Source organism: Anoplopoma fimbria, chromosome 15, assembly GCF_027596085.1.
Source record: "Anoplopoma fimbria isolate UVic2021 breed Golden Eagle Sablefish chromosome 15, Afim_UVic_2022, whole genome shotgun sequence".
NCBI classification, from domain to species: domain Eukaryota; kingdom Metazoa; phylum Chordata; class Actinopteri; order Perciformes; family Anoplopomatidae; genus Anoplopoma; species Anoplopoma fimbria.
The window spans coordinates 2,779,021-2,792,737 of record NC_072463.1 but is presented as its reverse complement, the minus strand read 5'-3'; the positions used below and the strand labels follow the sequence as shown (position 1 = coordinate 2,792,737).

The 13,717-nt window shown below is 40.3% G+C and overlaps 1 protein-coding gene across 1 annotated transcript in view; it reads left to right on the top strand.

Moving 5' to 3' along the window:
• Positions 1-13,717, top strand: part of LOC129103136 (transcription factor IIIB 90 kDa subunit-like) — a 107,613-nt gene that overhangs the window by 62,609 nt on the left and 31,287 nt on the right. The window contains 4 exon segments of the mRNA XM_054613435.1: positions 1,487-1,548; positions 2,624-2,705; positions 2,900-2,955; positions 6,298-6,563. Coding sequence (XP_054469410.1) covers positions 1,487-1,548; positions 2,624-2,705; positions 2,900-2,955; positions 6,298-6,563 — 466 coding nt within the window.

Genomic DNA, 13,717 nt, shown 5'->3' with positions numbered 1-13,717 from the left:
CTGAACTCGAGGCTTCAAACCAATGGTTGACGTCTCGATGATTACTTCCACTTCTTCTTCCAGATCTATGCTTATCTTTCTTTGGCCAGATAGGGCATTTGCGATTCATTTATGTGGTGTTGGAATAATCTGAAAAATGTATTCAAGACTGGGAAAATTCATGTGAACGCCCCTTCAAGTTAGAACAGCGACTCAAAAACGGCTTCATGCAACAAAACGCTGTCGACTGCATTTTGGTTCCACTTTCGCCTCAAAGCTTGCCTCAAAATTCTGATCCTGAAGATCTGTAGATTTCTTCTACACGCTCACCAAGAACAATTTCTATGAGTTTGATCAAATTAGCGAGTGTAGATATATCAAAGCCAGACTGAATAATTCCTCGGTAATTGCTCCCTCCCTCCCCCCTCTCCAGGGTTGGACTGGTGTTATCAGCTCTTAGTCTCACTGCCTCCCAGGGCTTGTCTCCATCTTATCTCCCCCCCCCTCCCCTTCACACTTCATGGAGAGGAAGCTCTTAGAGGGCTGGGCCCGACAGATAGCGACTGACCTGTCTCTTCCCTTCTGGAGCGGCTTTCTCTTTTTTTAACAGAGCTGGAATCTGCTAACTGAACTCGACTGGCTGACTGGATTACCTCCACACACCCTTTACTGTCCGGCCTCCCGGTCTGTGCACCTGTCTGTGGAGTCCGGTGTCACATCTTTGAAGGTGCCGCCCTGTTGGGCAGAAAAGCTGACAGAAGTTAAACGACTCTCCCTTAAAGCTGCAGTTTGCCACCTCTTGAAAACATTTCCCTCCATCTTTGCTCCTTTGATCGACCGTCTGATGTCTGCAGGCGGCCGGAGTAGAGTTTAACTTTGTTCCAAAAAACCCGGCTAATCAAGATGGAGGATCTTTGGAGTGAAAGCTGTTGAATTTCTACTGATTGTTTTTCTTCCACTCTCAACGCCGGCACTCTCTCACTCCCTTTTTTTGTTTCCTTTTATCAAAGTCACACTTTCTTTTAACCTTTTCTCTTCCGAAATTGAACTGTGTGCCACACATTCAAGATGTCTGTTTCACTCTTCCAATCAGATCCAATCGCAAAGAGAAGCAGATGAAGTCGGGTCGCCGCAGTGTGTGTGTGTGTGTGTGTGTGTGGAAAAAAATTCAAATTGCCGTTTCAGCATCTCTGAAAATAAAAAAGCGCAGCAGCAATCTAGAAAGTGAATCGTAATTGAAAAGGAAGCGCGTTTAAGGTAGATCGGCTTAGACGGCAGTTAAGCCTATTAAGGTCTTATCAGAAGTCACAGTGCGTTTATTAACCCTCGATGGAAGATGCTCCACGAGGAAGCAGCAGGATGTTTGTGTTTTGTTTTCCACCAGCTGCTGTTTCCTGTTTTGTTCCCCTCTGGGACGATGAAGTTGCAGTGAAAACGTGCGTTGGAGCAAATGTTCTAAAAGTGTCCGTTGTGATTTTTTTTTTTAAATTTTTGGTGTTGTTGACAGATGGTGATGCTGAGGGCGGGGAGCTGGACCTGAGCGGGATCGATGACAGTGAGATAGAGCTGGTACGTACCTGATGCTAAATGACATCCACTCCTGAAGTCTTCTACTTCCTGTTGAGCTAGATTCTATTTCCTGAAGATGCTTTCAAAGACCTAAATGAAAAATCAAATTTTTCCTGATTTGAACTCTTATTGTGATGATTTTACAATGTTAATGTTGTTGGTTTCTGTTTGATAACAGAACGTGCAAACATTAAAACTGATTTTTGTGATGTTTGGTTAAAAAGTTTGATCATGAAGGATAAAATGGACATTTTCAATATTTGTTCTCTTTTAGTTTAAAATCGTGCACTCATTGAATAAAGGAAAAAAAACTCTTGATCTATAAAGCACATTTAAAAATACAGCTGACAAAGTGATTCAGAAAAAGTAGCAAATTAAAACCAACAAATTATAAAAAAGTAAATCTGAAATCTCATCAAATGTTTACAAAATGTGTCTGAAAACTACTTGTTGTAGTTGTTAAACACACAGTTGTTGAAAACAATCAGGTGTTCTCACTTTCAGTTTCATCTTCTATCAAGTGTTTTAGACAATCTGTAAAGCGTTTTCATAACCAGTAGGAATGATCTCCAAAGCTACGGTTAGTAAACTGAAAGTGTCTTTTTTAAAGTGTCAAAATAAGCCCACAATGACTTCAACTTCATTTCTATACAATGCTACTTCATGCACATTGAAATATAGTACTCACACTGCATACTAAAGAATCTGACTTTGAATTGACCTTCAAGACTTAGACATTTGTGTTATGTGTTGTTTTTTTTTAAATGTTGCATTCGGTGAATTTAAGCTTTAACTGATTTACATCACAAGAATATAAACTCATCAGTGTGTGTGACATACATCAGAAATGTGTCTATTCACTTGTTAATAAAACAAAATATTTCATATATTAAATACATACATTTAACATTATGATAAAGGAGCAACGGACGCATCTTAATAAAAGGCTGCACGTTGTAATGGATTGCATTATGGCACATGTACATGCAGTGGAAAGACTTCTTTGTCCTTAAACATGAAAAAACCCACTGATGTGATTGTTCTTCTCTTGAACGTTCCCTCTTCCTCGCTGCAGTATCTGCTGAGTGACAATGAGATCCAGGTGAAGACGGCGCTGTGGATGGCAGAAAACTCCGACTACCTCAAAGAACAGAAAGGTACTTTTTTTTTTTTTTTTTTTTTTTTTTTTGCCTCAGTTGTCCCAAAATGCACCTTCCTCTCTCTCAGTATTTGATGAGCCAGTTAAAACCTCCATCTGAACCTACAGTGTTGGAGTCCTGTGGTAATTTCCCGCTGTGTCGTGTTGATGCTGTTATCTCTGGGTTTTTATGTTTCTGCTTTCTGCTTTCAGCGAAGGAGGCAAAGATAGCAAAGGAGAAGGAGCTGGGGATCTACAAAGAAAGGAAGGTAAAGGGATTCATAAAACCATTTTTTTTCCACACATCACAGTCCTCACCAAAACACGTTCTTAGTCTACTCATTTTATTTCTGAATCCAAACCAGTGAATCTCTTTTTGTGCCTCACGACTTATGCATTCTTCTCCAAAAGGTCAACCTTTCAGCCCTAAAATCAGCCTTTTGTTGTTGTTGTTTTTTATTTTTTCATTTTGTCTTCTTAAAGGTGAGGAGATTTTCTCAACCCATAAAGAAATGATTAATGCTTCAGTTTATCAAAAAATCACGGAATTTTGAGAGACAACATGAGACTGACTGAATAGATTGTGTCGTTTGAGTAAATGTTGGAGGCCAGAAGAGCCACAACTACAAGTACAAAAGCATTTGTGGAGGAGAACTTTCATTTTAATTCTTCTCTCCTGCTCCATTAATCATCTCGTGAACCCTCAGATTTATCTCCTGTCTCTTTCGGTTGGGAACCACTGATTTAAAAAATTAAAAATGAAACTTAAATGAAAAATCTGTCAAATATCTTTTCAGATATTATCCTCATGGAAAGTGATCTTTAAAAAAATAATTATCTTGTCAGAATGAGAAATGGTTTATTGCCAAGTACATTACACATAAGTAGAATTTGGCTTGATGATTGTTAAAAATCAAAGTATTGTTGTATTATTTCTCAGTTTGTGTTGCTCCTAAGGAAGAATAGATGTTACTGAGGTCAAATACACAGCAAACTGTAAACTTATTATAGTTGTAACTGTTGAGTTATAGACTTTACCATTAACACCATTATGAACCACGCTAGCAGCATGACTCCACCCCTTTGGTCCAGACTGAAATATCTTAAAAACTGTTGGAAGTGGCCAAAAACCAAGATGGTGTTGGCTAAAAACCAAGACGGTTGTAGCTAAAAACCATGATGGTGGTAGCTAAAAACCATGATGGTGGTGGCTAAAAACCAAGATGGTGGTGGCTAAAAACCATGATGGTGGTGGCTAAAAACCATGATGGTGGTGGCTAAAAACCATGATGGTGGTGGCTAAAAACCATGATGGTGGTCATTGTTTGATGAAATGCAATAAAGATAATTGCCGAACTCAAACCAGGACCTTCACATTAACTCTGTCAGCATCCTGAACCCCTATGGCTACAAGAACCAGATATTTTCATGTTTATTTTAAGATGACACATTTGATTTTTACTCTTTGTGCTACCAGCACTTTGTTTTTAATACACCTGACCTATAGGTAATCTACAGGGATTAAGATCCAGCCGACTCATCACGATTGATCAGTCAGGCTTTAATCTACTCTGAAAGAACGCCTCCAGGGTCTGGACTAAAGTTTACTTTCATTATTGATCACTATGTCCATTGTTTTCCTACACGATGTCAGAAAACTGTAAAACATGCCCGTCACAATCCCCCTAGAACTCAAGGTGATGTCTTCATATTGTTATGTGCGAAAGATATGCAAAATATATGCAAATTGCAATGTTATATTTATCTCTCTATCTCTCTGTCTCTATCTCTCTATCTATATCTCTATATCTAAAACAGAGAAAAACAGCAGTTCCTCACTTTTGCCAAGCCGCAACCAGAGTGTCTTTGTTTATTTTCTTTAAAATATATGATTGAAACGCTTCATAGATGGATCATAATTAGTTTTTTGTCAGCTGAGGATTTGCTTCATTGATGCCAAAAGTAAGAAAATCTGCAAGTCGTCAGAGATTCATGACGTCCACCACGTGAGCAGACAGACGCCTATTTAGTCAGAGGCACACAGTGAGACAGACCTAGAGTGAGGCAGACAGATAATGAGATAGACTGGACACAGTGAGTCCTTGTCAAACTGGTTCCCTCTCATATCCCATTACTGGTTTTGGCACAGGCCCTTTGTTAGAGCCAACATCTGTTCACTGGTTTTAACTGGCTGGATTAACCGCAGTGGAACAGAGAGATCTAATGAGACACGCAGCCTCCTGACAGCACTGATCCAGCTCCGTCATTTCACCGACAGACCAGTGAATGCATGAATAAAGATGGAGGACGATCGCGTTACGTGTGTGGATGACAAAGCGAGCATCTTTGTGTGGTTTCCAGCACTCAACATGCCGAGTTGATTAGCTGCTGTTATGAAGGGATCTATTCACTGTCAGCGCGGGACTTAAAGTTCAATTGGCGAAAATCTAAAAACGTTCTGCAATTTCAAACCGCGCCGTTGTTGCGTGAAATGTGTTTTCTAAAGTTTGTTTTCAGTAGAGAGAAAAATCATCTGATCTGAAGCGGTGATTTGATGTGAGGTCAAGGTGAATGTGGAATATCTGAATGTGGGTGATAACCCCAATCTGTGGATCTTAATTGAGATAAATGGCTGATTACAGAAATGTGTTCAGCTCTACGTTTGCTTGCAGATGATGTTTCTCTGGAAAAATCTGTCCCATCTGCGACCTAATTGGTCTAATAGGAAGAGCAAATATGTCCAGATAGCCTTTGACCCTCGTCTGCCGTGTGGAATTTGAGTCAATTTAGAAAAAGTTAGATCGACTACAAGGTCTTGATTTGTTTTTGAAATGTGTCACAGCAAGAGTGTTTGGCTGGTTGTGAAAGAAGACAAAAATCTGAATCACCTTTATTGGCCAAGTATGTTCAAATATACAAGGACTTTTTGCATTTATCTCAAGTAACTTGCACAAAAGTAGAAATAACAGCTAATGACAAGTACATTACATTACATTACATTACAGTCATTTAGCAGACGCTTTTATCCAAAGCGACTTACAGGAAGTGTATTCAACATAGGTATTCAAGAGAACTACTAGTCACCAGAAGTCATAAGTGCATCTCCTTTCTTAAACAATCATCTTAAAGCATAAACCAGAGCAAAAGTATAGTGCAGAGGCAAATTACTACGAAAACAATAATTGCAACAGACTAATACGAATACAATAAGTGTTACAAACTACTACGAATAGGATAAGTGCAGTATACGAATACAATAAGTACCCCATAGATGAATTCTAATAACCTTAAACCTCTGACTTTTCATCCAGCGCCAACATCAGGTCAAACAGAAGACAATGTCAGCTCATGGAATAAATTGTATCAGTAGTTCTGAAGTTTCCTTTTCTTTGAAAGATATTACACCTGTTTTCTATCAAAGGTCATTATGATATTTCTTCAGCAGTAGAGCTCACCTCCCCTCCAGGATTGGCCAGAAGCTATAAAATGAACCATGGACTTGAGAACTCAATTTATATGTGATGTCTGGCTTCTAAAAAGGATAAAAATCTCCAATGAAATCTCATGTTTTTGCTCAATATGATAACGATTCTTCCCTTTTTCCCCGACAGCCCAGAGGACCCACAAAGAAGTACCCTCCAATCCGAGCCAACACCGCTGACGAGGCCATCGGGAAGATGCTGGAGCAGAAGAAGATCTCCACCAAGATCAACTACGACGTCCTGAAGGACCTCAACATCAAGCCCGGGGCCAGTCCGGCTCGCAAGACCGAGTCCCCGAAAAAGGAGCCGTCGGCCGCCAAACTGACGGGACGCAACCGCAAACCTCCTCCGGCTCCGCTCAGCCTCAGCACGCCGCTCAGCAGCCTGGGAAAAAGGTTGGTGGACGGCATGTTTTTATACTTCTTCTCAGTCGGGTTTGATCAGGTGTTTGTACCTGGTTTCTTTAGATTAAACCACCAGAATTATTCCGGTTTATCAAAACCAGAATAACAGTCGATTCAAATTTCTGTAAAAACAGCATTTTGGCTTCAATTGACCAGGAGATGCATACAAAAACAGGTTCACACTGTTTCTTGGAGGATCCAGAAGTCATTCTGGGATATGAGGAATGAAGAAATAAAGAAGACAATCACCGCACTTAGTGTTGTAGCCTGCTGACATTTTAACAGTGTGATGTGTGTGTGTGGATGTGGGCTAGTGATATCAAAGCTTAAAGCGACGGCCAGAATCCAAGATGGCAGCGGGCAAAAACCAAGATGGTGGTGGCCAAAAACCAAGATGGTGGTGGCCAAAAACCAAGATGGTGGTGGCTAAAAACCAAGATGGTGGTGGCTAAAAACCAAGATGGTGGTGGCCAAAAACCAAGATGGTGGTGGCCAAAAACCATGATGGTGGTGGCTAAAAACCATGATGGTGGTGGCCAAAAACCAAGATGGTGGTGGCTAAAAACCATGATGGTGGTGGCCAAAAACCAAGATGGTGGTGGCTAAAAACCATGATGGTGGTGGCCAAAAACCATGATGGTGGTGGCTTAAAACCAAGATGGTGGTGGCCAAAAACCATGATGGTGGTGGCCAAAAACCAAGATGGTGGTGGCTAAAAACCATGAAGGTGGTGGCCAAAAACCAAGATGGTGGTGGCTAAAAACCAAGATGGTGGTGGCCAAAAACCATAATGGTGGTGGCTAAAAACCAAGATGGTGGTGGCTAAAAACCAAGATGGCAACTTTAAAACCGCAGTCGACAAACCAACGGGTTACGTCACAGTGACTTTGTCCATTTCTTATATTCAGTCTCTGGTTTTGACTTTTGGTTGAACGTATCCAGCACATTGGCTTCTGGACTCTTGCTTTGGGTCTTTCTTTTACTAGTTTTTGACATTTTATAGCCTAAATGATTGATTAAATGAATAATTAGTTGCCCCACTTAACATTATATTCGTCTTCTGCTGCGTTGGGAAATTACGATAGGCTTTGACTAATAACCGTTTAAATCAATCAATTAGCTCATGTTGCTGAGGACATGAAGTCCATATTACAAAAAGTAAGAGTTTTTAAATAAGATTCTTAAACCATGAATTCATCCTGTTATTAAAGGGGAAAATACACTTGTACAATCAAATTCACCTGTAATGTTGAGTTCCCTTTTAAGAACAAATCCACTTTCTAAATACAAATTTTCAGTTTGTACATTCATCCCTCTCTTTTTCTGATGTATGTTGAGTAAACACCACCTCACAAAGATGACAGCTGTTGTGCTGTCATCTTCAAAAAGCCCTTTATGTTAAATATTTGAGCATTTAATCAGATAATTACTCTGCTCTCTCCTCTTGTTAACACTTTTACCTGTAATGTCAACCACCAGCATTCTCCCTATACACACAAACAACACCTAGAGTAGATGAATCCATATTTAATTAGGTTTGCTCGGTCCTTCAAACCGGTGAATAATCCTCAGTGCAAACAGCAGATGTTTGACTGAATGGAGGCGAGGTGGACGGAGAGTGTTTGCTCGTGTCTGATGCGACACCAGCCGTTCCTCGTCTGCCACTCGGGGGTCAAACATTCATTTCTTTGGGGGTGTTTTCCGTAACGATGAGGCGGCACTTCTTCTGTCGCCCAGGATAATCACCTGCGACAGGAGGACAGATGCTCGGGGGTTTGTTTTGGGGTTTTTTTATTATTTTTTTGGCTTCTCTCAACTCTTGTGGGATTTTCTCTTCTCCTTCCACTGTCTCTGCCAGGATTTGTCTCTGGCTGTTGCTCCCCACCAACACCTCCTCTCACGACATGCATTCACAGTCCTGATCCACAGCGAGCCTTTCAGACCACTTTAATGGGTTTTCTGCAGCGAGGAGAATAGCCGAAGTTTTTGTTTTTTTCTTGCAGTTTGTTTGGCATAGGTGGAAATTGGTTTCCTATGGTTCTGTTTTTAAAGCCCCCTCAGTTAATGTTGGATTCAGGGACCATCTTGAAGCTTTATAGGAGTCCTGTAGAGGCAGCTGTTTAGTGATTAAGGGACCCCCACCCCCCACCCCTCCATTCTCCATCGTGGTTAGTCATCTGGTTGCAGTTTGCTAGACCTCCGTAAACCCTGTCCTGAGCCCTGTGATAATTCACTGTATGTGGTCTCAGACCCACTGAGGAGATTGATAAGTAAGCTTATTTTTTTTATATTTTATTTCTCCTTTATTGCAGTTTGGGAGTCTTTTTAGCACTAGTTTCACTTGTCAAATAAAATGTATTTATACTGTAAAATGCTCTTTATCTAAATAGGTCCATCACTCGGCTCTTCACAGTGTGAAGTAAACGGATTAAAACAAAAGAACAAACACATTTTTGATATTTGGAATTGAGGCCGCACTTTGTTTGTGTTCAAATAGAGTTGAAAACAGTTAAATGAGAAACATGGAATTCACTTTAATGGAAAATCTTCAAGTATTTTCTCTTAACTAAAATGTTCATCAAAAAAGTTGTGCTGATGATGATGTATTTGGCTCCTCTTGTCCACGTGTCCTTGAGCAAGACACTTAACCCCAAGCGCCTCGATCCACCACTGGTGTGATTTTTCCATTATTAACCTTTCAACCAGCCAACAATTCTTCGGAAGTTAATGTTATTACAGATAGCTGAAACACAGAGGGAGTAGAAAATAAAAAACAGTGAAATAGGAACAAAAAATAAGAAAAACACAGACAGAAAACAACAGAAAGATAGAGCAGACAAATAGAAATATTCTTGAAAGGTGGAAAATAAAACAAATACTCATAGATACTACAAATCCTGAAAGATCCAAAAATCTAAAAAGATTTTCAAAATAAATTGTATATGAATACTGAAAAACAATAACGGAATAAACTTAAAAAAAAAAAATGGGAAAAAATAAGCGTCAGAAACTCAAAACACAAATTGAAAGTTCCTCCTTGTCACTTTAAACATGAGGAAAATACAACATGACACAGAAAACCTCACAGAAGAAAATTGATAAATATATACAAAAAAAGAAAAAGTTACAAAAAGAAAAAACCCTGAACAGAAATTGAAAAGGAAAAAAAAAAAACTGAGAAAAAGAAATAGAGATAATTTGGACGTAAACCAACAGAGATCCTTCATCTCGGGGGATAAAAATCACACTCTTCCTCTGACAAGATGATTGATGACACACATTATGACACATTACAGCACTTCCCGTTTAGAAGGTGGTAATGTGATGCTTTATTGATTGTCCTGGAGGAAATTGCCTTTTCGTGTTCACGCCCCTCCACAGGGAGGTGGGGGCTCGGCCTCGGCCCGGTGAAGCTGGCAGGGTGACACGGTGTCTTGCTCGAGGACACTTCAGCAGAGTGTCTGTCTGATGAGGCTTTAATCTGCATCCTGCTGCTCAAGTGTCTTATTCACCCTCGTAACAACGTTCAAGGACGGACAGTAACGTGAGAGCTCGGACGACTGAATGAAACACTTTTATTTTGAAGGGGATCCTCAATGTCTCTGACACAATGGATCATTCTGGAGCTGCACTATTTTTAAGTAGAAAATCTGCCATGTTTTTCATTAATGGAGAGATCCATTGCATCAAACAAACGAGTTCCACTTTCTCCTCATCTTTACACTAAACCAAACCATTTGATGTCACCTTAGACCTTTTTCATCCTTGAAACTTTATGGACCAATAAAGATTAGCCAATCAAAAACAGACACGGCTGCTCAAAGGTTTGGAATCGGCTTTAATATTGATGTTATTCAGACTAAGGTCTCTAAAAACAAAGCTTAAAAAAGGATAATTTAGACAAATGAAACGTTTGAGATCGTTTTAACCCCAAAAGAAAAATAACTGATTCAAACTTCCATGGCAGAAAATGCTGTTTTCAACCTGCTTTTTCGGACATTTTATAGACTAAACGATTAATAATTGGCAGATTAAAGGGCCAGTGTGTAGCATTTCAGGGCACTTATTAGCAGAAATGGAATATAATATTTTTAACTATGTTTTCATTAGTGCATAATCACCTGAAACTAAGATTTGTTGTGTTTTCGATGGCTTAGAATGAGCCGTTCATATCTACATAGAGAGCAGGTCCTCTTCATGGAGTGTTGTTCTTGTTGCTCTGCCATGTTTCTACAGAAGCCCAGAATGGACAAGCGGATGTGTTTTCAGTTAGGTTCAGTCTTCAACTGCACTGCTAGATGATACCAAATCCTTCAAACTGTATCTTTGATTGATAATGACAAGAATTGTTTGTCCCCGGAAAGTTGCATTAAGTGGCGATCACTTGGATGTTGACTTTGTTTTCCAGTCCAGAAAAGCGTCAGTTAGAGAGGTTTAAACTGTGATTTGTTCAGCTGAAGTTCCAACAGTGATAACCTTCTATTTCTATTAGAAAGGAAGCTTGAGCAACACGTATCATTTGAATTCCTGCTTGTTATCGGCTGCTTTATTGTGAAACACTTATCAATGACTGATGATTTATTCTTATCCTTATTCAACTATAGCTCAGAGGGACCTTTATCTCTTTCAGTAGTCAGTCTGGTTGACGCATTGTGAAGCACTTTGTTCTCAATGAACATCATTGTTCAAGCTATCAACATAGCAAAGAAGCTAAAAGTATGAAAGACCATTCAAACATAAAGAGTCCTTTCAGATACAATAAATCTTTGTGGCAGAAGATTACAAACTTTTAAACGGCGTTGTGTCTTGACTCATAGTTTGACCCCAATATTTAGTTTGCAAGCAGCATCCACTGAACCTGGACGACAACAGAGCTGAGAGGCTGCTGGATTTCAGCCGCTCCAGTTGGCTAATGGCTGCCAGGACGGCAGATCTGCTCCTCAAAGAGCCGACGTGCTCCATGAATGAAGGACCATCTCCAGATTCATTGTTTCGGCTTTGATCCGTCTGAAGAGCAGCTCCAATGGCACAAGACCTGTCTGCTGTTTTAAGAATGGACTCTCTCTCCTGAAGTGTTTTGACCCGTTTGAATTTTTAAAAAACGCATTCCCTTCTTTTGTCAATGAATCATTCATCGGCGTTGCTGTTGTGAATCATTCATTCTGCACTTTTCTTTCATTTCTCTTCCTGAATGGGTAAAAAGAAAACTTGCGCAGTCAATTTATCCAGAAATCGCTGAACTCTGCACTTTTGTCCCGTTGGATGCACAACAATGTTTTCGACCCCTTCGTTTTTTGTTTTTTTTCAGTAGCTCTACCCACAAGCCATTAGGAGCAGGGGGAGAAATGCCCCCGCGGCCTCGCCAGCAACAAGATGGTGATAATCAACCCCGTTCTCTCAGAGCATGTCGCTGGTAGCGCTGGAATGAAGAAGAAAATAGACACAAAAACATCTCAAACGGCGACCGTTGAGCGCAGAATGGTCTCTTTCAGGCCCGTTGGTGGAGGAGCAGACCGTTGCTCCGGGTCCTGAAAAGGTTGTTGTGCTGCTTATTGAAAAAAAAAGGGAGAGACCTATGGAAGTGCAGGAGAAGGGCTGCTGACAGTGCAGGCATTGTGCCTTGTTTGGAGGCCTGGCTGAGGGGGCTACACTGAGGCATTGTGCTGATCCTGGTTCCTCCTCCGGGCTCCAGGCTGCTCCCAGCGCTCTCCGCTCTGGGGCTTTGCTCTTGTAGATGCTCAACGTCGTGTGCGAAGATCAGCCTTAAGTCTTTCTCTTCTTCTCATGCACGTTTTCCCCGTCGGTTGTGCTTAATACTTTCTCTTCTTCTGTCTCTCTAAAATGCATTTATTTATGTTGTGGCACTGGCATAAAGAGTTATGACTCATTTTGAGTTTTAAGCTGAACTAAAGACTCTCAAATTCGTCAGCCGTGTTATGTTTAACTTTTGTATTTCTATAATTCACCCCTGAAAGACCTTTTAACAGCCCATACAACTTTATACGTTTGTTTATTCAACCTTATTGAACTAAACTGTATTTCTGCTCCGCATCACGTCATTCATAACATATAACCCGTCAACCATTAAAATGAGATGTTCCATAACTTTTCAAACGCTCAGAATCAGAGTTGCACTCTTTTGTAAGTCCTTTTGATTTTAGTAGCTGCAAATTAGTTCTCAAGAAGAATATTAATCAGGACTGTTGACCTCACATAGCATGAGAAATAAAGACCTTAAAATCCATCATTATTTTACTTTAGCCCATCAGGTTCTGATGTCTGCAGTCCTTGTTGAACACCGTCTCATCAGAATGTTTGAACATACAAGGAATGTGGATCGGTGGTTGGTGTATGACAATAAACACATACTATAATATAAGTATAAGACATTCAAGTTATGAAAATGATCAATAGAATATGATAAACAAACAAACAAAATGAGACGAAATGTTTGTTATCTCATACAAATGTAGCACTTTTCTTCTCTTTTTGCCTTTTCTTTGCAAACTGCACCATAAAATTAAAAAGTTGACAAGTTTTAGAGGATGTCTGCTTCTGTTTTTGGTTGCAGGAATATCGAGTATCATTTTGGGGAACTGCCTAGCATCCCTACTTTAAACATCGCCGTTACCGATGTCGACTTTGATGTCCTCGCTCTTTGAATCTGCTCCTTTCTGCCCGTCAACACATCAGAAACTCGAAAGAAAAATAGTCTTTTGAAGAGAAACGTCTCGTCTTTGTATCTTTTCAGTAATCTCAAGATCTGTTGTCTGCCTCAAGCGACTACCTGGAAAAAGCAATTCCTAAAAAAACAATCCTGCCGCCATCATTTCTTCTACTCTAGAAAAGTGCCCTGGCTCTTTTCCATCACTTTCTCCATCTCTACCTCCTCCCCCTCCTCCATCTTTCCTTCACCTTCCTCTTTCAGTGTCTCTTATTGCTTTCTTGTTCTTTCCCCTCCATTTCCTCTCACTTTAGTTCCCATCTTCTTTCCGTCTCTGTCTGCTCCAAATTCGTCCCCGTCTTCTTCACACTTTATTTCAGAGTGACCTCCTTCTCTCTCTCCTCCACCCGTCCTCTATTCTCTCGCCTCCTTTTCTAATCCTCGCCGTGTCCCTAACTTTAAAAGCCCTCAGCAGCAGCTT